The sequence below is a fragment of the Squalius cephalus genome (assembly GCF_949319135.1).
Source record: "Squalius cephalus genome assembly, chromosome: 10".
Taxonomy (NCBI): domain Eukaryota; kingdom Metazoa; phylum Chordata; class Actinopteri; order Cypriniformes; family Leuciscidae; genus Squalius; species Squalius cephalus.
The window spans coordinates 8,993,927-9,018,821 of NC_137131.1; the positions used below are offsets into that span (position 1 = coordinate 8,993,927).

Genomic DNA, 24,895 nt, shown 5'->3' on the forward strand with positions numbered 1-24,895 from the left:
TAAAAAATGTATTAGCTTTCCTGATGGTATTGACAGTTTCAGACTGTTCGTAATGAGAGTTTTAAGGGTGTGTTTTGGAAAATATGTTTAAAAAAATTTGTCAGTAATTTTTTTTTTAATTCATTTTAACAAACACATCATACATTGTTTTTAATGCCTAAAAAGGAAATTTGACGATGCAAGTCTTTAAAAAAAAAATATTGTTTGAAATCTATGAAACCAAACTATAGTCTTGATACTGTAGTCATACGGTACAACCATGTTTTTTATGCACTAGCATATATTTAGCTAGGAAGTATTTCATTTTAAAACAGTCAGTGATGTTTTTGTTTGTTTCAATCTTTTAGTGATGAAAGCACAAGATCAGACTTAAAAAAGCTTCCAGCTTTCCCCACTGCGGTTTTAAAGGAGCACCCATCATTAGCATTCTGGTAAGACTGCATTTTTGTTTCTGTAATAAAGGCAGGTAGTTCTGTTATATGCCATTTTTCAGAGTAAAACGCAATATTCAGAAGGAAATTATGTAGGCGAGACTTGATTGTATCCATCATGATCATATTTTTCAGAATATTATTCAGTGTCTAAAACCAACATATTCCATAAGTGTGAATATTTGTGTAATGAGTCTTGAAACTCAAAGACTTTAGTGTAGCCAGGTTGTAGTGTGCAAGCTGTAGCCTGTTTATTTCAAACAAACCTGGCTAATTAACTTGCTTGTTAATGATTCCTGCCCTCTGGCTACTGTAACCCTAGACGTCTAGATGTTGAAGTCTACCACCTTAAAAGGATTGATGTGGCAGCGTTAATCAATGGGTATTGAGTGTGGGGAGCAGTAAGACAGTAAACCAGTTAACTGACAGCAATTATTGAAGTGTGTGAGTGGGAATGAGTATGTTAGGAAACAGCTGTGTGTTAGTGCAAGTGTTTAAGAGGCAGCTGTGTGAGTGAGTGCATAAGCAGCTGTGTTAGTTTCTATATAAAAATTGTCTATATATTGTCATTTTATTTGTGTACAAGTTTACTGTAATGTTCATCTGTCATATTAATTTCCTTTTTGCTGTTTCATATTAATAGTGGACATGAATACTTACAGCGTGTATATGTGTATGTGTTTGATGAACCAAACCGGTTATTGGGATAATTTGCCACAAACAGTGTGTGAGTGTGATTCACTGGCCAGCCAGCCAGATGGCATTTCACACATGGGTGCACCTGGTGTAATATCTGACTAGTTAATATAGTCTGACTAGCCTCGTCATTAAAATGGCACATTCACATATTGGTCTTATGCTCAATTATTTTATTGCAGTTGTGTGGATGGTAACGTTTCTCTATTTTGCCCTCTAGTGAAGATAAAGTAATCGAGCATTATAAGAAGCTAAAAGGACTCAGTCGTGGACAGGCTATCGTACGGTAAGTGCAATAATAATTTATATGCCTGCAATAATAATTTATATGCCTGAAATAAAGGACCTCAAGGAACGTACAGTAGATACAGGAACTGCGAGACTGAGCTTGTTGCCCAGCCTCTGATAACTGCTGCACAGTTGTTTGTGGAAGAGCGAAACTGCGTAATTAATTAGACCACATTACTGAAAGTGACCGCTTTCAACTGGCCTAATCACACTGTCCCACTTTATTTTTTAGCTCATTGGGATGAGACAAGGTCATTTCTGTCAGCTTGATTTGTGCTCCGGCATTGATATATTGACCTTGTCCCTCACTGTGAAAGCACCAGGAGTTTGTAGGACTACTGTCAGTGACACATTATAGATGATTAACTAGGGTTAAAATGTTGTTCATCCTTGTTGTTTTTGTCTGAAACACTATCTTATTTACTTTCTGTGCTATACTGTCATTTACTGGACTGTTGTAACTTCAATCAACAGGTATCTGACCTTAGTGGAGTCCTTGCCTGCATATGGAGTTCATTACTACAAAGTGAAGGTATGTGGTTTGATTTATCATGTGGTATTTTAGGACATAAACCTAGACATTATAAATACTGAAGCTGCCATAATTAGTATGTTCTTTACTTGATTTATGATTGGTTAAATAAATATCCATCGTGTGGTATAATCATAATTGTGCTTAGTTCATTAGAAATTAGAGATGCACCGATTACAATTTTCTAGGCCGATTCCGATTTTTCATTGAGTTTGACCTGCCGATACCGATTTTAGCCGATTCCGATTTCATTTTTTCTAACCACTTCACAGCACAAACAAATATTTATTTTCTATCTTTTCTTTAATATAACATTTTGCATTTCTGTAGTAATCTAATTGATTTCTGTTTGTTTTGGATTTCTTGAAATAATGTATCAATAGTAGGATTATAAATAGCAGTTATGATATGAGATTCTGTGACAGTCTGTACTTTTTATTAATTTAAATGTGTTAAATTAACTTTATCAATTAAAAATCATGACATTTCTCTTTAGGAAACTTGCCTATAAAATGGAATAACTGAAAAAGTATATTAGATTTTCGTTATTTTATTTCTGTGAACATAACTGCCGTTGCAAAGCAGGCACATGCACCGCTGCGCGTCGGACGGTTCACGCCTCGCCGTCGTCCATTAAAACCTGATAATGGACACCTCGTCAGGCATTAACCCTTACATTACTCCCACCCAACGCCACCATGTTTTAATAATTCGTTCCCTCATTTTAATTAAAGCGAACACACAATTAACTATATAATAATTCGTTAGCCTACCTGGTTTAGTAAATCGTGCATGGCCACGTTGTAATAATTTGTTCCCTTGTTTTAATAAAATCAGAGAACAAATTTAATTTGTGGCCATGATTTAGCCTAAATGAGAGAACGAATTCTTAAATTCATGGGAAGGAAATCTTAATTCGTGGTGCAACCCGTTCACACTAAATGCGTCTCTATAGCACGCATTGTGTTTATCGTGCAATTTATACGCAAAAACGGGTTTTTACATGCATGTGATACGCATGGGTAGGTTTAGTAGTGGTGTGGGGTACGTATGTATTATACATTTGGGTAGGATTAGTGTTTTGGGATGCGTGTGTGTTACACGCAATAAAGTGTGTATCATATGCACGTGAAAACTGCGTATATCATATGCACGTAAAAACTCATTTTCGCGTATAAAGAGCGGGGTACAACACAATAGCTACCTTACCTATTTATCTAATTTATTATCGTTGGCCTATAGCTCACCTTTTGCTACACTATGTTTGCGTAGCACATGCTTGTGCTTTCTGCCAATGTGCCACTTTAGATTCCAATATGAATCTTTGCCAACTCGCACTGTCTCTCTAGGGATAGGGATGGGTATCGTTAAGGTTTTAACGGTAGTACTACTCTTACTTTAACAGTGTTCTTATCGGTTCTTTATTTTTATATAAATAAAGAACCGATAAGAACACCGAATCCTAATCCTACCCAAACGTATAATACATACGTACCCCACACCACTACTAAACCTACCCATATATATATATATATATATATATATATATATATATATATATATATATATATATATATATATATATATAAATAAAGAACCGATAAGAATACCGGTAAAGTAAAGAATACAATTTGTTTAAAAAAAAATTATATATATATATATATATATATATATATATATATATATATATATATATATATTAAATACACATTATATAGGCCTACCTACACAGTGCTTTAATTTCAGGAAGGTCTGCTAACATTACTGTTCAGGTATGGTCTAAAAAGAAACCTAATAAAGTAATCAAATGTAAAATAACACTGCATAGTTTATGGAGGTTGCATAGGAATGAGGGAGCGGAGTGGATTCTTCAGAAAGGTGCTCTCCGCTCTGGAGGAAATATAACCGCTCCGCTCCCCACTCCGCTCTGCTCACATGCTCTGTTTCCTACATGTGCATTCCGCGTGCACATGTGATGCTGATGTTGTGCGATGTTAATCATGCGTGGCGCCCGAGTGCATTTGACCGGCATAAAATCGGCATATGTCAGACTGACCGGCCGGTCGCCGTCATGGCCGATCACGTGAAAATCGTCCAATTCCAGTCACCAGCCGATCAATCGGTGCATCTCTATTAGAAATGTCTCTGGAGATCAAACAGTGCTGTTTAAATCACTGCTACTGTATGTGAATGGCTGTGTTGGTTGTACCCATTTGATCTTTTTATTTCTCTACCATGCCAGACAAAAGCAAATAATATTACATTTCCCTTTTTTTAAAGAACAAAACAATTTTCTTTTACAGGACAAACAGGGCATACCGTGGTGGTTGGGGATTAGCTACAAAGGCATTGGCCAGTACGACCTGCAAGACAAGCTCAAGCCACGAAAGGTTTGCTGTTTTGTTGTTTGTTTGTTTTTGTGCTAAGAGCAGTGCACAGTGGAGTAAGAGTAAGCAAGAGTACAGTGGTAATGAAGAAAATTCTATGGTTCTTTCTAGGTTCAAATTCATAATTTAGGGGTGTATTTATCTGAAATGCTTAAAGGAGACTTATTATGCTAAATTAATTTTTATAAGGTGTTTGAACACAGATGTGTGTAAACAACAAGCCTATAATTATAAAAATCCACCCAATACTTTTTTTATAATCTCCATAAATAATTAACAATCTCTCCAAATGCCTGGTTTTAGATTTCCTCCTGTTCTTATGTAAGAGTAGGGAAACTCCGCCCATGACTGGTGACGATCTGCCCTATTAGCATAGTTTCCGCCCTGAGTGAGCCACAGCAGTCCGCCATTTCTGTTTACTCGCTGTAGCAGCTGGGGATATACAATGTCTGTGCCAAAAAACATTATGTTCTGTTGTTGGATGTACCAACGAACATAAGAGTCTCCATAAGGGGCTTTTGCATACGCTACTAACTTATCATTACTGTCTACTTTCCATTTATAATAATTATATCTAATAACGTATTAGACAGGACTGTTAGACAGATCGTAAACTAATGAACACGGAAAATGCGAGCGCTGTGTGCTCAGGCTCTTGCTGGCGTTATCAGCGCCGTCAAAATAAATGTCACAACAAGCACGGCTTATGTCACTTACTGTTCCTACTGGCGGTGCGAATGCAACCAGAAAATGTTCCTATGGGAATTATTAGTTCTCAAGGAACTACCCTGGTGGTTAGTTCCTAGAACTATCCGGTGCGAAAGCCCCTATAGACTCCCGGCATCTGAGTCACTGAGGACACCGTGGTTGAAGTTGTTACTTGAGGATGGATTAGTAAGTTACCATCTGTTCAGGATCCAGCTTATAGTCTCCGGATCAATACTGGTCACGGCAACAATGAAAGGGAGAGCGGTCACATTATTACAGTTTATCAGAGTTGTTTTACAGATAAAAAGTTTACCAGTTTATTAAGCACCCCCTGAAAAGGCATAAGGTCTGTATATATTTGTTTACTGTTAGTTGTAACAAGTGTTTTTGTGTAATTGTGTATGTTGATGATAATGAAAGGGAAAGAGAGAGTTTATGGATAAGATGTTAATGCACACTCGAGTTCAACACTGCTGACAGTTTCTGACATTTTCAAGCTTTGCCGTCTTCTAGAAAAGGGGCCGGGAGCAGCAGCTCATTTGCATTTAAAGGGATACACACCAGAACAGCGCATTTTTGCTCACCCCCAAGAAGTGGCAATTGTAACAATTATCAATTAACAACACAATTATCCGTGGGGTATTTTGAGCTAAGACTTCACACACACACTCCGGGGACATCAGAGACTTATTTTACATATCTTAGAAATGGGCATAATAGGTCACCTTTAATGCTTACACCACCAACGCCAGATTTACCTCTTATTGTGACATAGGCAAAATATAAATAATTGCCCTCCTCCCTGTATATTCCTTCAGAATATTTCTAAAGGATCATGTGACACTGAAGTAATGTATGTTGAATTCAGCCTTGCCATTACAGGAATAGTTTATATATTAAAACAGTTGTTTTAAATTGTATATTTCATTTGTATATCTCAAATCTCACCGACTCCAAACCTTCAAACGGTAGTGTACAATTCTCCTTGTGGACATCTAGTCTAGATTGCTTGCTACCAAGTGCCTAAAAAATTCTAAATAACTTCCAGATTTCAATGCCATTAAGCTGGCAAATCCGGTGCTTTGTTCATCCTTAGAAGCAGTAATAGTATTAACCCAGTACCTTTTTTAGTCGACTAATCGTTGCGCAGGACAGGACTTTGGTCGACTAAGCATTTCTTTGGTTGACTACAGCCCTAGTATTAACCCAGTACCTTGTAAACCCAACTTTTTTTCCAAGTGGATTGGTGCTCCCCAAATCCCAGAGGTTGTGCCAAGTCAGCCAATCAGATTTTTGTGTGCAATATGTTTTTCCCAGAAATGTCCTATTGAGATAGGCTATCACTTAGCTCTTATTTTGTGTTCATTGGAATTTTTAATGAACATTCTCATTTACCACATTTTTATCACATTTCAAGGATATGAGAGAGATTAGTAACCATTGCTCTTTTTTTATGAGGAGGACTTCTATATTTCACCCCAACCTCACTCATTAAAGTGTCTGTTAATTGGCATCCATTACACCAATGCTTTGTAGGATGCAGCTGGGTGTGTATGTATATTCAGTCCTATGCCAGAGTGTTAATGGCCATGTCCCACTCTGTAACCCTGCTGCATGGCTGCAATGAACACCAGCCCCTCCCTGTGGAGGGTGTAATTATGGAGCTTCATGGGGAGCAGGAACTGGAGCGATGCCAGCAATGTGATGTCTGAAGGGGGAATGGCTCCATTGACAGAACCCCAATCAGCTCTTCTCCTGGCAAAACTAAGACTGCTACTGGAGGGTTAGAGAGTAAACATAGAAATCCTTTCTTTTTCTCTTTTTGTCTTAACAGAAAGATGTGGTGGTACCATGGTACAGTGAATCTATCATATAGTATTACTAGGATACTTTGATATATATACATATATGCACAAAAAATTCACATTTTTACAAGGTACCATGACCAAAAAAGGTAACACATTTGGTCATCTTCTCTCTCATTCCCTCCCTCTCCTTTTTGTGTGTCTTTTCCCACTCGACTGAGTGTTTTAACTGTCTCTTTTTGAAAGTACACTAGGCCCTGTCAGAGTGCAACCCATCATCTGGCCAGTATTGATTGTGCTTCCTGCCAAGAGGGCAGTTTTTGTGTCCGCCCGCCCCCCGATCTTCTTCCAGCACGCCGAGCTCATTATGCAAATCTGACCGCCATTGTGCATTTCACTCAGGCCAGACAATTGATCAAGCAATAAAACACAATTAGCCTAGCAGGGGGCCATAAAGGAGAGCAAGGGGTCTCGCGGCTGTAACTCCTCCATAGGCAAGAGCTATTGGGAGTCTTCAGTATTAAAAGAAGCTCTGAAACTTTTTGTCTGAACTTTCCCGGGCTCTGAACTGATGCCCTATGAAAGCAGTAAATTAAGTGAAAAAACTCAGTCCAGTCATTAGTCTGTCCCCAGTTTTATCCCAATTTTTAATTGGAACATTTCTGTAGATCTTAACATTGCTTATCAGATGTTGATTAATAATTTCTTAATTTTCTTTAATTTTTGTGTTTACACTGAATGCTCTGCTCTTGTATATTATTTCACTGGGACATCCTCTAATTCAGGATTTTTCAGGAACTTTTTGATGCCAAAATGTGATGATCCCCTTGCAAGGGGATCCCTTTCTAAAATATAAAATCAGCAAATGTGATTATTATTATAAAGATAACCTGTTGTTTACTAAATTGAAAGCAAATTAATAAAGTATTACCTGGAAAGTAAAAACCTGACAACAACCCAAAACACCCCAGTGTTATATATATATATATATTTGAGTCATAATTCAGAGCTGACAATTGCATCTGGATTTTCTGTAAATATGGTGATGACAAATCATAGACATATCAGAGATTTTAATACTATGCCAGGCAATCTAGTTTTTGGTTGCAACGTGCCTTGAAATAAACAGCATTTCATACATGAGTCCATGTTGGATCATGTGTGTTGGTGGTGTCTGGTGTGGCTTCTGTGTCATATTTAAAATAATTTGTTCCCTAACTGTCTGAAGAACTAGTCAACTGCATTTGCTAAGGAATTTTAAAAAAACATCCAGCTCATGCAAAAGAGTTAAATTTTTTTTAAGAGTTTTTTTTTTTAATGTATTTACCACTCCAAAAAAGGACTGATAACTGCATTTCACTTCTGTGAACACAGCTTATTTTGAAGATCTAGTGATGCATCATGAGGGTGTGTCAATATTCGCAACATATTTCTGCACAGCATCATCATTATCCCAGTGACATGAAAGAGTTTAAGGTGTGTGTGATTATAAAATAATATACTTTCACAGATCCAGATGCTTGAGCCTGTTTTTAGATGCGTGTAATGCCGATTTGAATCCACAGTTATCGATACTGGTGCTAAACAAATCTCTGGTGCTAACTGATGTTACATTTACATCAAGATCAGTGATACTTTAAAATGCATCATCTGTAGGGTTTTTATTTTATTTTTTGTTCATTTAATGTAATTTCACATTTTTTTTTGTCGTTGACTTCTGCAGACTTCCTAGATGTGCCTGCCTGTCTTGCTTTATCAGTCACAGACAGTCTGAGGTGTTGAGGATTGTTCCCATTGTCTTTCCATTTGCATGCTCTCATTTTCCCCTCAGACTTTATCTAGTTATCTCTTATTTAATTGGCTAAAAGAATTATGCTGAAATAGCTTATCTCACTCAGCATTCTAAATGACTGCTGTTCATGTATTAACAATAGTTTTCTCTCACCCAGTCCTGGTTTTAAATTAGCTGATTTTGCACTTGGTATTTCTGTGTCACAAAAAATACATTATAATGGTTTATCACATGTTTTTGTTATAAAAAAAACAGTATGACTTATTTAGAAATAGAAAAATTGAAATATTTTGGGTCTGTCGTGTGTTTATACTGCTTATTTTAAGTAATCAGTACCACCTTTCGACATAAGAAGTATATACTTTTAGTTATTTGTTAGTTATTTGTCAGAGAAAGGTCAGGGAACTTTCATGTTGTCAGATAGTGAGACATTCCCTGTTGCTGTCGCTTTGGCTATTTAGTCACTGTGAGAGAGGCATGCTGTTTTCACCAGGAGGTGAAGAGTGCCATGGCCAGCCATCAATGATTACAAGAAAGTAGTAGATTCCTCGCATACTTGCCTTGGGAAGCGTAAGGGAGCGAGCATCCAAAACAACAGGTGATGGATTAAGATTCAGACTGTAAAAATGAGACCCATCAGGAAAAGGAACACGGATTAATGAATAGCTATTGAAGGGTGTACATTATGATCAATGCTCTAAATCCCCTCCCAAAATGAAAGAAGAGGAATGCCATTCTATGCGTGTGTATTTTAGTGAGAGTAACCTGTTTGTCTGGTTTGACAAGGACAGGAAGCGAGTATCAGAGTAAGAGGGAGGTGACTGTAAAGAAAGAATGAAGTTGCGAAGGTTTAATTACATGTGTGAGTTAGAGAGTTTCAGAGAGACGATGGCATAGTTGGCAGGCGGAAACCGAGAGTAGTACTTGTTCTTAAAGAGAAGTTTTGCTCAAGGTGAGTAAGAGCAAAGTGAGGTGCTAGTGATGTCACAGAAAGAGGGAGGGAAGAGGCGGGGCTCACTTTTCTGAAACTCTTGCAACACCTTTTGGTCTCTTTGAAAGCAGACAAGCGAGTATTGTTCAAGGAAGCCACAACCCTGTGGGAAACTTTAGATCAGGACTATACTACACAGGACTATAACCTGTCCAACTATCAAGGGATTTTACAGGCTTACTAACTGATCTGGTAAGGTCCATTTTAAGTTCTTTGAAATTAGGATAAGTTGTCATTATTAGTTTTGTTGTTATTAAACATGACTGTCAGAAATGTTAAGTTTTAATATGCTCTTAGCAGTCAAATCTATTGTAAGATCCGTGCTCGGATCGTATTGTTTCTATGAATATTACTCGGAGGTGCATTGGAGCAGTACCTGGTAGAGGGAGCATTTATTAACATTCCTAGTAAATCCTCACCCCCGCATGCTGATAGTATTTGGATATTGTACTTTCCCTGCCCTAAGCTGGGAAAAGCTATGACGGAGCTCTAGAAAAAAGCTCTGAAAGGATAGTTCACATGAATTGCAGATGTTTTGGCCATGTTTTTACCACAGATCTGTTTTTCAGTGCTCTCCCTTTAGGGCCAAATTGAGGTTCAAGCTCAGTGGACGCTTCGCTTCTGTCGTGCTTAGATTCTATTGGCTTTATACCTGAAGCAATTGTCTCGTGCTTCTAGCTAAATATATCAATATCCATATCATCTAGTCATTGTGTTTGTGAATAAATTCAGCATATATTGTTTCTAGGAATTAATGCATTTTTCCTGCTTTGACAGAGAAAGCAAAGAAAAAATAGCTGAAATACAAGGATGTAAAAGTTCTTGATCTCACAAAGAAATATGCAAATCATTGAAATGAATGCTCAATGAAAATAAATGCTTTTTTTTTTTTTTTTTTTCTGTGTTCCTAATATAGTTCTTGTCTAAATCTCATTTCCTTTTTCTCTGTAGCTCTTTCTGTGGAAACAGCTTGAAAACTTGTATTTCCGTGAGAAGAAGTTTGCCGTAGAGGTCAACGACCCTCAGAGGTGAGAAAATGAGACATATATATATACACTAGGTTGAGCCTTAATATACTTTAACATGACAAACCTGAATGAGATAGACGGAAGCACTCAATGAGCACAGTTTTTGATTCACAGTTTTTACCATAAAACGTTCAGCATTATTTTTGCTCTTTCAGACTGTAAGACATGGCCTTTGAATAGACTGACTAAGTAAATGTTAGTGATGCAAAGCCTTTTTGACGTAGTTAATGGGTTTCCAACACTGAACTGCAGCAGTGAAGCAATCGGTCACTTTACGCTGTAGTAGTAATACGGGCTGAGGTTGCTCTGTAAACAAAGATGATATCACCACTGTACATTGTTACCATACTAGTGTCACCAAACCTGCCTTATTGTCAATTGGTATCAAATATCAGGAAACCCTTTATGTAGTAACATTTAATTGTATTGGTTTTATCCATTTAAGAACTATTTAGTTTGACTAAATCAACCTTTTTAAGCATATAATATTCATCTTTGAATACCATGCAAAAAATATATTTTACAGAAACTAGCCTTCTCATTGACCGTAAATAGGATGAGGAATGTGTTTATGTTTGACTTCAATGTGCACATGTGTTAATCCATAGAAGAACAGCTTCTAGACGCACATTTGGTCAGTCTGGTCAGGTCATCCACACGTGGTATGCCAGCCACTCTCTGATCAAAACCATCTGGGTAATGGCAATCAGCCAACACCAGTTCTACCTGGACCGCAAACAGAGTAAAGTGAGTATGCATTAGCATTAGTGCATCTTTAATACTTAATACTCATAAATTCAGAAATGCACAAATCATTGCTTTGTCTCTGTGCTGATATCATGCAAAAATAATTGAGATGATGTCATAACCCTTCTTCTTCTTTTTTTAACCTAAAGGCTAAAATAACTACAGCAAGAAGTTTGGGTGATATTGCCATGGATCTCTCAGAGACTGGAGCTCCAAGGAGCAGTAAGCTGGTCAGCATGCAGAGTAAAGACAAGCTCATCATGGCCAGCAATGGAAGTTTGGTCTCTTCCAGTAAGACAATCTCTTTTATTTATTCCAAGAACAGCCTAATGAACTTTGTCGTTCGAACTGATATCGTGATTGAGCTTGCTTTTGCTTTCATTTTAGATTCTGCCGACAATGATGTGAATGAGGAACAGAAGAAAGAGAAGATTGCAGAACTGAAGAACAAACAGAAGAGCTTAAGTGAAATTCTGGCACTAAAGGAAGAAGAGCTGAAGAAAATCTGCCTCCGGGAAGCTGTTAGTGGCTTGTCATATATCCTTACACTCTTTTAAGTTTGTCAATTTATACCGGCCTATTTTGAGATTTTTCTTTGCTTTTTATTTTTATTTGACCAGGAGCTTACCGGTGTGTTACCTAAGGAGTATCCTTTGGCATCAGGAGAGAAGCCCCCCACTGTTCGAAGGCGCATGGGAACTGCTTTCAAATTGGATGATCTTTTCCCTTATGATGCGGTAGGTTGTCTCATTCGTTCTTCTCAGAAATGCTGCAAGAACTCCTTGCATTTTGTGTTCCTCTATGCTAATTGAATGTTGTTGTTTTCCTTGCAGGACCCTCATTTAAGAAACATGGAGGGCTGCTTTGCGCTCCAGAAGAAGATTGTGGAGGCAGCGAAAAAACTTGCCTATGAAAATGAGCTCTGTAAAACTGTGAAGAAGAAACGCAGGAGAAACCTTCTGGATGCTACCAATAAACTTCAGGAGATTGAAAATGAGATTAATTGTTACAGAGTGAAGATTGGCAAGGAGCCCACACAAAGAGCTTCCGTCATCATTGCTGGTACATATCTGGTTTAACGATTACTTGTGATTATATAAATGTATTGGTCAAAATATGTGGGACACTGAAAACATGCATGCTTATTAGGGCTGTCACTTTTTGAGAAAAAATCCTGTTCGATTTTTGAGACATGTGTTCATTGAATCGATTGTAAAATCGATTTTCCATGTCTAAAGACGTTTCCATTTTAAACGCCAAATATGGGCAAATCCACGGACAACTAACAGGCATTAGGACGAACGTAAAGAGGGCGCTTGAGACGCGCACAAGTCAGCAATATTCCTGTTGATTTATTGGCGTGAAGTTTCGTGCACAATGACAAACAGGAGTGCAACATTCTCGAAAAGCAATAAGCAGAGTGGACTGCCATAACATCAATGAAAAACATTACTGCAGTCTTCAACATGCCTGTGTTTACGATTAGAAAAGTCAAACAAATGTTGCCTACGTAGGCGATTGTTGACCGTAGCCTGAATCTGTATCTTTGCACTCTGTTGACCGTTATAGTTTATGCTTTACTTGTGATGAGATAATGTTTTAGGCTAGTTGTAGAAGTGGATCATGGCGGCAAGGAAATAATAATTATAAACTTAATTGTTTTTGCAGATGATGTGAACCTTGACAGCTTTTCTGACTGCCAAGATGGTGAGTACTGGTGTTGAATTCAGGTACTCGACCGTTCAAAATTTTGGGGTTGTCTTTTTATTCTTATGCTCACCAAGGCTGCATGGCAAAAAAGCGTTTTTTAGCATTTTCAGCATAATTTCTCCAGTCTTTAATGTCACATAATTGTTCATAAATCATTCTAATATGCTGATTTGGTGCTCAAGGTATATTTCTTGCTGTCATCAATGTTAAAACAGATGTGCTGCCTAATATTTTTGTGGAAACTGTGTTTTAAAAAAAATTCAGTATTCTTTGATGAATAGAAAGTTCAAAAGAACAACATTTATTTGAAAAAGAAATGTTTTGTAATATAAACGTCTGTACTTTCACTTTTTGTCAATAAAACTAAATAAAAGTATTATTTTCTTTTGAAAAAAATCGTATTGACCCCAAACTTTTGAACAGTAGTGTATAAATGCCTGTAAACACTTATCGCTGTAGGCTAGACTCGGTGGCTACTCTCATAATCTTGTTAACTTGTTTTGTCTTAGATGAGCCATCGCAGAGACAACGTTCACGTTCAGTACAGTATTCTCCACGCCCTAACTCGTCAAACTCCTTCACTGCATCATACAATTCAGATCACGGAAATGACGATCACCAGAACTACAGCAGGTGAGAGGCCCACCAACCACAGCTCTTTAGGATTAATCTTATGCACTTCTTACCTTTCCCTGCCTCTGGCTGTTGTTTACTTTTGGGCCAGTTGAGCTAGTAGAGACCTGTGATCAAGGAATCAGCCCTGCATTCCAGTCTTCCCTTGCCTCCATTTCTTCCTTCACAGTCTCCTCTTATCAGCCCAAACACTCACAGTGTTAAAAATAGTGCCCCAGGAATAAGCATGTCACTGCTTGACTGCAAAAACTCTAGCAATAATCGCAAAGTGGGGGCGGAAGGGCCATAAGCAAACAGGAAAGCTGCTCTGGAAAATCTCACAGGGACAACGGGCATTAATAGAATGAGCCAGTGAGGTGGAAGTTCAATGAGACCAAACGGCTGAAGTCTGCTCGTAAAATGAGATGTAATTCAATCGTTTGTTATTTAATCATTTGTTCCTCTAAAACCAATGAGCTTTTGTATTAGATCTAACTAGGTACAAGGGTGGTATAGCGTGAAAAGTTTTTCTGTACTTCCTTGGAGGCTTTGTATGCGGTAAGAACTCCACCCATGAAGGAAGTTTGATAAAGTGTTGTTCTTATCTGTGTTCTAGATTAAATTATGGAGAAGTCCAAGAACCTGTGACCTATATACATGGAGACACCTTATCAACACACAGCAGCCCCTACTGTCAACCCTCACGACAACCCTCAGACTCGCGGAGCATGCCCCCCACCCCGCAACTTCCCCGCAACTCCTACAGCAGCGTCCAGCTCAGGTACAGTACACAATCAACCCTTCTTCATCACCCTCCCACTAGCAAGGCCCCCTGAATGACAATTGTTAAGGAATAAAGACTTTCCATGATCGTAGGAACACTGTCTTTGTTCCTTTCTTTGTAAATGTCTGGGATTTACAAGCTTCGAAAAGTAAGGCTTTTTTAAGTTGCAGGCTTTTTTTTTTATGTATGTACATTTATAACACCATACTTTGTATTATATTACCTTTGCATTAAATTAAAAGAAACTAGTTAATTCTGCTTTGAGAGTTTTTCTAATACAGCGGCTATTCTTCTGACTGCCATTATCAGTCTCCCTATTTTTTATTTTTTTATTTGCTATTTGAGCAAATGGGAACACACAAATTTTTTTTTTATAAATTTAATGTATTCTCTCATTTATCGCTATAGAAGTTTACCAAACTATGACAACTTCCGCTTCTGAGAAACCGGGAAATGTGAAAAGTGTTTGTGAATTGCAAAATTGACAAACCAGTGTGAAACATTATTCGGTCTTATTAAAGGGTTAGTTCACCCAAAAATGTTGTCGTTATTTACTCACCCTCAAGTTGTTCCAAATCTATATGAGTTTCTTTGCTCTGTTGAACACAAAAGAAGATATTTTAAAGAATGTTGGTAACCAGACAATTGACGCCACCCATTGACTTCCATAGTATTTTTTCCTACTATGGAAGTCAATGGCACCATCAACTGTTTGATTACCAACATTCTTTAAAATATCTTCTTTTGTGTTCAACAGAACAAAGAAACTCATACAGGTTTGGAACAACATGAGGGTGAGTAAGTGGTGACTAAATTAAAATTTTGGGGTGAACTATCCTTTTAATGTAACGTCTCCAGTAAATACAATTGTTTTATGTAAATTATATTTTTTTATTTTATCACATTTACATTTATGCATTTAGCAGACACTTTAATTCAAAATTATTTGTAATATAAAATGCCAGATTTATTAGACAACTTGATTAGGAAGCAAGCTAGAGAAGAGGAGAAATGCAGAGAAGAAATGTTTTTTTATGTCTTTTAAAATGATTTTAAGTTATGATTTCGATAATGTTTTCATGAATTATTTTGCCTCTTCCTGCATGAAGCACTCATTTTCGGCAGCGCAGTGGCAGTCTGGAATCTCAGTCACAGTTCCTTACGGAAAGCGAACCATCCGAGCCTGTCTTCACCATCTCTTCTCCTCGTCGTAGCAACAGCACTGAAATTCTTGACGATGGCTCCTCCTACACCAGCCAGTCCAGCGTGGAGTACTCTGCACCCGGCTGCCATTCCCGTGCCAAAAACCGACATCGGAGGAGGCAGGGCAACATATACGCCAACACAGGAAGCATGCCTAACTTAGCACAGAATGACACACGTGGTTATACATCCCAGCCTCGGCAACAGCCAACCACCACAGCCTATTACGTCACTGGATATCCGCAGTACATGGAACCTGAGGTTTATCCAAATGGACCGTATATGTATGAGACTGAGATGGAGGGACACTATAATGTTAACCCCTCCTACCCCAGACATGACCCTCATGGGAACTACGGCCATGATGAGATAGACGGTTTGGCTCATAACCTTTATGCCACGTTAAGGCCACCAAGGAACCGTCCTCCATCCAGGAATGAGAATTTTGCCAGACACATGCAAAGGGCTGAAGTGGTGGAACACTTGCGGGGATGGTACAGCCGACAGAACAAACAACAAGGATATGATACCTACAGGGGGCCACAGCAAAACCTAGGCTACAGGACCATGTCATCAAGTTATGTACGCAGTGACAGTACAGCTTCCTACTCAACAGGTGAGAAATGTTGCTTAAAAACACCTCCTGTTTCCTCGTGTTACAAATACTTCTGGGCTTCAACAGGCGTCTTAAATTGGTGAATCTCTCGAAAACATTTTACACCAACATGAAAAGAATTATGCATAAGACAAAAGAAGCCAATTCTAGGACCATTAAGGTGGTTTTCATTGTGACCTTATTGTCAGAGCAATTGAGCACAATTTATCAGCATTGTAATGCAATATTCTCTTACTGTTTAGATGGAAGGATTTTATTTAAATCAAAATAATTATAAATTATCATCCCTCAAATTTCCTTCTTATATTTTAAATATTTATATCAACATTTATTTTCAAATATAGGCTAGATGCCAATATTTAGTGAACACACAATTATTAAATTGTTGATGGCAAATGAGGCTTTCACAAAATTGCTTTAATTAAATGAACATGTGTTTTACATAGTAAACATTTTCTGTTTTTAATATTTTTATTACAAAAAAAGCTATTGGTAGATTTGAAGCTGTTTTAATGGGCATCTTTCTTTTTCAATGTCAAATATCGGCTATTTAATCAGCCTAGCTTGTCTAAAACCTTGGGTGTTTTGGTTGATTTGAATGCAGAATCATTTTCTTCTCTCTTAAACAGCAATGTTATCTACATGAGGTTCTCCTTCATTAATTTCCTTTCATCTTCATGTAATCGCAGTTAGTTCGGGAAACTGGCACAGTCGACCAGTCATGGCAATGTCAGAGTATGAAATGCCTCTCACACACCATCATCAGTCCTACGGCTACAACACAGTCCATCACAGCCACCCGTTACAGAGCAGGTATGACTCTACTGTGCACCATCGTCCTTTACTGATTAGCTCATTAGCCTTTATCTGAACCGTCTTAACCAGAGGCATGCCTATAATGGCGTGCTTGGTGATTCTATAGCGCTGTACAATAAAAAGCATAAAAATCCCTTAAGACACATTTTGAATCAGGGTCTCAAGCTTATAGTGGGCTCTTTTGAATTGGCCAGTAAGCACATCCTATAAAAGACCTTGAAATGCTCTAGCAACCACCCAGATATTTACACTTTCAAAGAAAATGCTAGTTTGAATAATGTATTTTTTTTTCTTGATGTTTACCATAGTGTCCACTATCTAGCTGATATGCTACAGTTCATTAGGGCATGTTCAAGCTAACAGCTTGCCTGACACAATGCATCTGGTTAATTCTGCAGGAGTGCTGGTGCAGTATCTGCTCTCACGCTTTGTTGTGCTATGACCGTTCTTTCCCTCACAGACATGACTCCAGCTCACACCCTAAACGTGCTTGGCACTTCCCTGCCAGCCCTCAGTACTGTCCTCCTCATTTCTCCCAAGCTTGTTCTTCCTCACTCCCTCCTCCTCCTCCTCCTCTTCCTCCATCCTCCTCTTGCTTTCAGATGAAGCAGATGGGTTTGTCCCCGCCTCTATCTGGTGGTGCAAGACATGCAAGGGTTAATAAAGCTTCATTTGCTAAATGTAGCCCTTGATAGTAAGTAAAGCGGCCAGCTGTGTGGGGTTGCTATGTCTGTACTCAGCGTGATTGATGTTTAGTCAGCATCTCAGGATGTCTGGCTTGTTGTGTGTTGTAAAAATGTGACTGCATGGCTGTCTTTTAAATGTGCTTGTGTTTCCTCCAAACAACTTTTAAAGGAGTAGTTCACACTTGTGTACTACTCACCCTCTGCCTCATGTCTTTCCAAACTTGTATAGGTTTCTCTCTTCCATAAATATGCAAATAGAATGACCAGAGTGCTTGTTTTCATAGTGGAGCGTCTATTTGTATCCATACGACTTACGGCATTATATTCTGTGTCTTTTGAAGTCACAATATTCTTCACAAGCTGCAACATTAAGGATTTTTCTTTTGCTGACCTATTAGGATGACAATGTTTTCACTGACCCCAACACATAATCTACCATTCAAAAGTTTGGAGGGTTTTTTAAAGAAATGTTTGCTTTTATTCATCAAGGACGCAATCAATTGATCAAGTGCCAGTAAATACACTTATGTTACAAAAGATTTTTATTTCAAATAAATGTTGTTCTTTTCTATTCATCAAAGAATCCTGAAATAATTGATCACTGTTTCCACAAAAATATTAAGCTACTGTTTTCAACATTGATACAGTTTCTTGAACACCAAATCTGCATATCAATATGATTTCTGAAGGATCATGTGACACTGAAGACTGGAGTAATGATGCTGAAAATTAAGTTTTGCCATCACATGAATAAATATATTTTTTATATATTCAAATAGAAAACACTTGATTTAAATTTAAAAACTTTTAAAGTCTTACTGACCTTTCTGACTTTTGAATGGTAGTGTAAAAACATAATTTCAAATTTTATATTTATATTTATTACTCTACATTAATCTATATATATATATATATCAAATGTTACATTTTCTTTATAGAGAAAGCAATAATAGCTGGTATAATAATTACACAGGAAACTCTGAGATGTTCATTAACTTAAACAATTTTGCTGGCAAATTAGCCAATAATTTTATCTAGTTCACATAAATTGCACATTAAAACCAAATGTTTAAGGCATAAAAATACACATAAATAACAAATGTAAAATACGGTAATGCAGCACCGGCCCTGCCTCAGTCCATTATGACTAAAGACACTTTACAAAATAGCATTTATGAGTTCCAGAAAGAAAGTCATACGTGTTTGCAACAAAATAAAAAGTGAGTAAATGGTCCGACTGACTGCTGCTTACCCTTCCTCCCAAACCAGCCCTGACCCCCATCTGCTGGCTCCGCCTCCTGACCCTCTAATGGACAGATACCCACCCGAGTACGGGTGGATGACTCCGGGCAGGAGAAGCCCATTGCCCGTGCCTTTAGAGGTGCCTGGCGCTGTTGCCAGTGGTTATGATCCGGAATACTTTTACACTCATTGCTAGTGACAGACAACACGTAAAACAGTGGTGAGATATGAAGGACTCGCAATTGCCTCTCTAACTATAATGACGAATCACTCAGGGGTTAACAAGACTGCGGTTACCGTCTTTTCCACAGCACTTTCTACCTCTTACTCACTGGTGGTGGGATGGTTGTGTTTTCTTCTAAAAAAAAGGGTGAAGTATCGTTTTGAGGGGAAGCATGTGACCCTGCGCTTCATGTTTTGATTGCTGTGTGCAAGTTATGACAAGTATACGTGTGTGCTTTTGTATGGTCTGCTTCAGTCTTTAACACTGTTCAGTGATATTGTGTCTCCCTCAACCTACTCAACACGTTGACGCAATAATCAAAAACAATCATCAATTTGGAAACTAGGCTAGTTTCTTGACCAGATATACTGAATTCCTTTGCACACAATGCTGAAAACCAGCTGCACAAGAATTTATTTTTGTAACATTGTTGTTCCTGCAAAACCATTGACCTTGACTCTGGTTTTTAGTATATCTGGTGTTGTATTTATATACTACACTGAACGGCCAAAATAAAAGTTACTGTTTGGATTTAAATGCTTAAGAGTCTATGATTGGACCAAAAATTGGTGCACCTCCACTTATTTCCATCAAGAGTTGCATCCATATTTGATCAAGATCTTGTATTGAGAATGCAAGAGTCCAGCACTCTGTAAAGTCTCCTCCAGCACATCCCAAAGACTTTCAATGAGTTTAAGGTCTGGACTCAGAGGTGCCAATTCATGTGTGAAAATGATTCGTCATGCTCCCTCTTATAACCATTCTTTCACAATTTGAGCCTGATGGATCTTGACAATGTCAGTCTGGAATATGATCATGATATGTTTTCCTACATGGTTGTTTAAGAAATGAAAAGCTACACACTCCATCAATTAGGGTTTGAAGAACTGTTGTCAAACATATAACATGCTAGAAACATAATAATCACTGCAATAATGATCCAATCATTGACTATTAAGCATTTGCCTACTTAAATCCAAACAGCGACTTTTTTTTAGCCGGGCAGTGTATGGTCCACTGGGGTTTAAAATATTCAATAAATCAGTGCATTTGTAAGTCATTGTCCATATTTCCTGTAGATTATTAAAACATTTTATCCTCTTTTCTATTTGCAGGTCCTATATAGACGTGAGCCACCACGATTCACACACGAGCAGCCCAATAGACAGCAGTTTTGACTCTGAAGACCAGCAGACGCTGCATTGGCATGAGGACTCTAAACCTGGAACCATAGTGTAGAGAGTGAGAGAAACTCTTTCCTGTTCACTCTCATGTGCCTTGTTCTCATCCCATTTGCTTATTAATAGCAATGAATTCCAAAGTTAGGAATGTTGCCGGACAAGAGCCTTAAAACATGCGTGCGAAGATCATCCTGCTAGACGACATGAGAAAGGACAATGCATTCTCTTCGTGAACAAACTATGGGATAGCACTTTGCCTACAAGACACAGCTGCTGTGGAAACTCATGGTGCTGTGGGCAGAATGAACTGGGGACATTATCTAACCCTCAAAACACTCTGTGACATTGAAGGATATTGCAACATTAATATTTCATCAGGCACAAGCTAAAAATGATATGAAGGATTGAAACCAGATTTTTCTCTTGTGCAAAACCCTCACCAAAATATTCCACAATGCTTTTTCACACTTGGATTGTTATTGTTGCTGATCTCATCTTTTCTCGACAAACTTTTACAGTGTTTTTTTATGTTCATAAACCAAAATGGGATGTGATGGTGCAACAACAACTTTTTGATTCAGTATTTTCACTTATCACTTTCGGTTTAAGTGCATTCACAATAACAGGCATCATTCTTTTCTGACTTTGTACTGGGCTTTACACCTGTGCACCATTTTAATTTGGTTCACAACCAGCAATGCTGTTTTTGATCAGTGCACAACTTACATTTGGACCAGTAACAAGACGAATTTGTTTTAGCACATGCCAAGTACTAGTAAATCATGCCTGTCAACATTCTACTTTGCATCAGACATTGCCAAGTATTCAGTTAGTTTTCTAATTCTGTTAAATGGTTTGCAACAGCTCTAATAATTGGAACATGATTATATGAGAGTATAATTGTTTTAATACTGTCTCTAACGATTAGTCAGGTACAATAGTTGTTAGCATTTACTGCACTTTTTTACCCTAATGGACTTTGCTCACTCGGAAAGATTGGAAACCGTGACCGAGCACACTGCGTCTCTCATCCTCTTCAGAAGGGAACTGTAAATGTATTTGTAAATACTGTACAAACATTTGATACATTTTTCACCTTTTAGAGAGATTTGTTTTTATCATTTTGAAAGATTTTGTTTTGAAAGCATATAATATATAGTTTGGATTTATCAAGCTGGTTCTTAGTAATTTGTCTAAAAAAAATTCATTGGAATTAAAAAAGAAAACCAACATGCATGGCCCTTGTTTTTTGTCCGTTTTGAGCATGAATGATTTGATGAGTGTTTGTATATGTAACTTTCTTATGGGTTCACAAGGAAATACCACCTGCTGAGATGCAATAAGGAAGTTGCGAGCTTAACTGAGCTTGCAGTTTATAACAGTAAGCAATTTTATTATTAAGAAGAAGAATTATTATTATTAATTAAGGACTTTTAAGAAGTCAATTTTTTGCAATTATGTTTACAGACATTTTTTTACAGACATCCACAAAAAAGCAACTTACAAGTAGTAGTACAAGTGATTCATTATCAATTTGTCTTTGTAGTTGAAATATATAGTTGAATTAAAGTTCTTGCATTACAGCTACACACTCGGTTTATCTTCCATCACTTGTTCCACAGAGAATTACTATTCTCAGGAGAACAAGCAGCTCGTCGTCAATCATGCATGGAGTGTAAAACCAGAAGAACATGTTTTTAAACTCCAACTAAGAGCACATGAGCCACTCCCCTAAAGATAAGCAATCTGTCATCTGTGTACATAATGAGGTAAGAACAGATCATGTGGCTGGCTGGCTTGCTTTTTATGCAACACCTTTGATAAATATACATAATGCACTTATTTATGTTCGCACTAAGAAACACTATTTAAAATGCATTCAATTAGATTAGTTTGTGCCCTCTAACCTTCATCCTTCACTTGTACGTATATAAACGAAGCCACTGTCGTTCTCACAAAATATATTTTCAAAAATATAATACAAAATAATGCAAGACTACCATATTTCAATCTAAAATGTAATTTCTTCAGTGGAAAAGAATGAGTTATATAAAAATAAAATTATATTACATTTTATAACAAAGTCTTTACAATATTTGTTGTTCTTTACAATCTTGTCTGTGCAGGGTGATTTTCAAAACTTTTACAGTAATGACATTATTTTTTTCCACATTGAAATGATTTCATAATCCAAAACATATTGGCTCTAGTCATGTTCTTTGCTCAAAATATTAGTTGCTGTTTTTTCTTTGTTTTTTTTCAGCTCTTGAAGTAATTTGTCTCTCTTTGCATCGGCCGCTGCTCTTGGCTCTGAGAGAGATACAGGGTCTTTGTTCTGATGAACTGTGTCCCGGGGCCGTCCACCCTACACTGCTCCTGAAGTATGCTGCAGCTGTACCCTTCTGTCTAACCTCCCCTTGCTCCTCTAGCCACCAGCTGTACAAAGATATCAGCCAGGTCATCCACAGCTGACTCAAACCCCAAGCAAACAATGGCCATCTATTAGTCCTTCATGAACACACACACTCCTTCCAGTTGTCAAGTGGGTTTGTGGTTACGCACATACTTCAACTTCACAGTATAAAGACAAAAGATTGTTGTAATACAGTCATCTGACTATAACTAAGTGTTTTTTTTAATTTACCTAGTTTTTCCCAAACTGTCAGCGTATAAATGAGCCTGTACAACCACACAACTGCTCATCTAAAATCACTTCATTTAAAGCTACAATATGTAATTTTTTTCGCCGCTAGGGGTCGCTAACCTCTTACAATAACAAAGGCGTAGGTTGATGATGCATAAGCGGAATTATGAAACTTGTCGTCATGCCGAAGGATCTGATAATGTTTATGGATGAATGAATACATTGATGTTTTTAACATGACTGTGGTATGAAGCAGGGCGCGATTTCTAATGAGAGACAGATATCAGCAGCACACGCGAGCCCAGCGTATATAAAGGACATTTCATTCAACCAAACTACCCGCAATTAAGTGCTGAATTAATACTTAAACAGGTCAGTTTATTAGACGAATGAAACTTGTGAGGTAAGTTAACGCAGCGCTGTTTCACTTGGTCTACACTATCACACTGGACTGCATTTGAGTGTGTTGAAAGTTATAATGTTATTATATGTGTTAGTTTATCTGTATGAGACTAGCAGTAAGCTAGATCAACATTAGAAAAACATACTTCTCATATTCTATTCATATTTCATCATGTTGAGCTATATAACATTGATTAGTTTTAAGTCTGCTTGCCATGGTCCATTATGTTTGAACGAAAACAAAATCAGCGTGAGCGTGCCACTAGATGTAACGCAGTTGTCCACGTCTGTCGCCATGGTTACTATGGATAACGCGGATATTATGTCAAGGTGACAAGTGAACAGGGACGAGCCATTATTTAAAACTGGGCAACTTTTGGGATATTGTAAGTCACTGCATGAAATATCACACTGTGCAAGTGATTTTTGGATATTTTATTACAAAATTGTACCTTTAAGACATTTTGTTCTTCACACACTTTTACTTTTGACAATTACACCCTTTAAACTTGCTGCATCTTCTGAGCTCTTTGTTTTGTGTTTGTGCACTCTTTTATTCCAATACCTCAGTGAACTGAGGAGAGGAGTTTCATAGTGGTGTAAAGTTTTGCAACAATGGTCAACTTATACACCTGAAGGTCTTTAGAAATGAGGTCATGTTTAACCTTTGGGGGTGGGGAAGGGTAGCGGCAGAGACAAAGTTCCATCAAAGATTCACTGTGGGTGTCTTTCAGAGACCCTCACATATAAATCAGGCTCAAATCTACTCTAACTGATGTTAAGTAAATGATAGATTTAGTAAAAAGAAGCTCAAATTGAGGAAAATGTTCAACTGTGGCAATAGACTTTATACAAAGCAGTGTCATTGATTTTTAACGATAATGAAAGTGAGGCTGTGAGGGATATTAATCTCTCCAGTGGGTTGAACTGTTATTTAATGTGTTTTTGGATTGTTCTGCTTATGAAACACTGCGAAAATATCTTCCCAAGAAATTTCAGTACACACACACACACAAAAAAAAACTTGAGACAACATAAGCTGTGGAAAATTATGGAGAATCGAGGAGAATTATACAGCTTTTTACAGCGAATGCCATTAAAAACACGGTATCCCTCACAGCCTCTCTTTCATACCTGTAATAGTGTTGCTCTGAATAAGGTCTATGCACAGTGCAGATGAATTGCTATCATTTTTGAAAAGTAGAGAAAATTACCAATATAAGAGCTGTAGGGTGAATTTCACATATATATGGCAGTGAAGAGCTGCACTCTCTGTTTTCTGCTTTTGGATGTGTCAACAGCATGAAGGTGAAGAACAACTGGAGCTTGGGTTACGTTTTTGTGACCTAATTCCTCAATAGATGATGCCAT

The 24,895-nt window shown here is 37.7% G+C and overlaps 1 protein-coding gene across 3 annotated transcripts in view; it reads left to right on the top strand.

The window, feature by feature from the left end:
* frmd4ba (FERM domain containing 4Ba) overlaps window positions 1–20,811 on the top strand; it is a 52,660-nt gene extending 31,849 nt beyond the window's left edge. For 2 of the 3 annotated variants that reach the window (XM_079884517.1, XM_079884515.1), the window contains exons 8-23: window positions 348–431; window positions 1,348–1,413; window positions 1,890–1,947; window positions 4,251–4,337; window positions 10,582–10,658; window positions 11,267–11,405; window positions 11,555–11,696; window positions 11,793–11,926; window positions 12,026–12,142; window positions 12,239–12,467; window positions 13,074–13,112; window positions 13,625–13,748; window positions 14,344–14,508; window positions 15,621–16,330; window positions 17,020–17,143; window positions 20,413–20,811. In XM_079884517.1, the coding sequence (XP_079740643.1) occupies window positions 348–431; window positions 1,348–1,413; window positions 1,890–1,947; window positions 4,251–4,337; window positions 10,582–10,658; window positions 11,267–11,405; window positions 11,555–11,696; window positions 11,793–11,926; window positions 12,026–12,142; window positions 12,239–12,467; window positions 13,074–13,112; window positions 13,625–13,748; window positions 14,344–14,508; window positions 15,621–16,330; window positions 17,020–17,143; window positions 20,413–20,536 (2,419 nt within the window). In that variant the 3' untranslated portion in view covers window positions 20,537–20,811. Of the gene's footprint in view, window positions 1–347; window positions 432–1,347; window positions 1,414–1,889; window positions 1,948–4,250; window positions 4,338–10,581; window positions 10,659–11,266; window positions 11,406–11,554; window positions 11,697–11,792; window positions 11,927–12,025; window positions 12,143–12,238; window positions 12,468–13,073; window positions 13,113–13,624; window positions 13,749–14,343; window positions 14,509–15,620; window positions 16,331–17,019; window positions 17,144–19,101; window positions 19,295–20,412 lie in introns of all 3 variants that reach the window. The other variant, XM_079884516.1, reaches the window with a different exon arrangement.
* The last annotated feature ends 4,084 nt before the right edge of the window (window positions 20,812–24,895 follow it).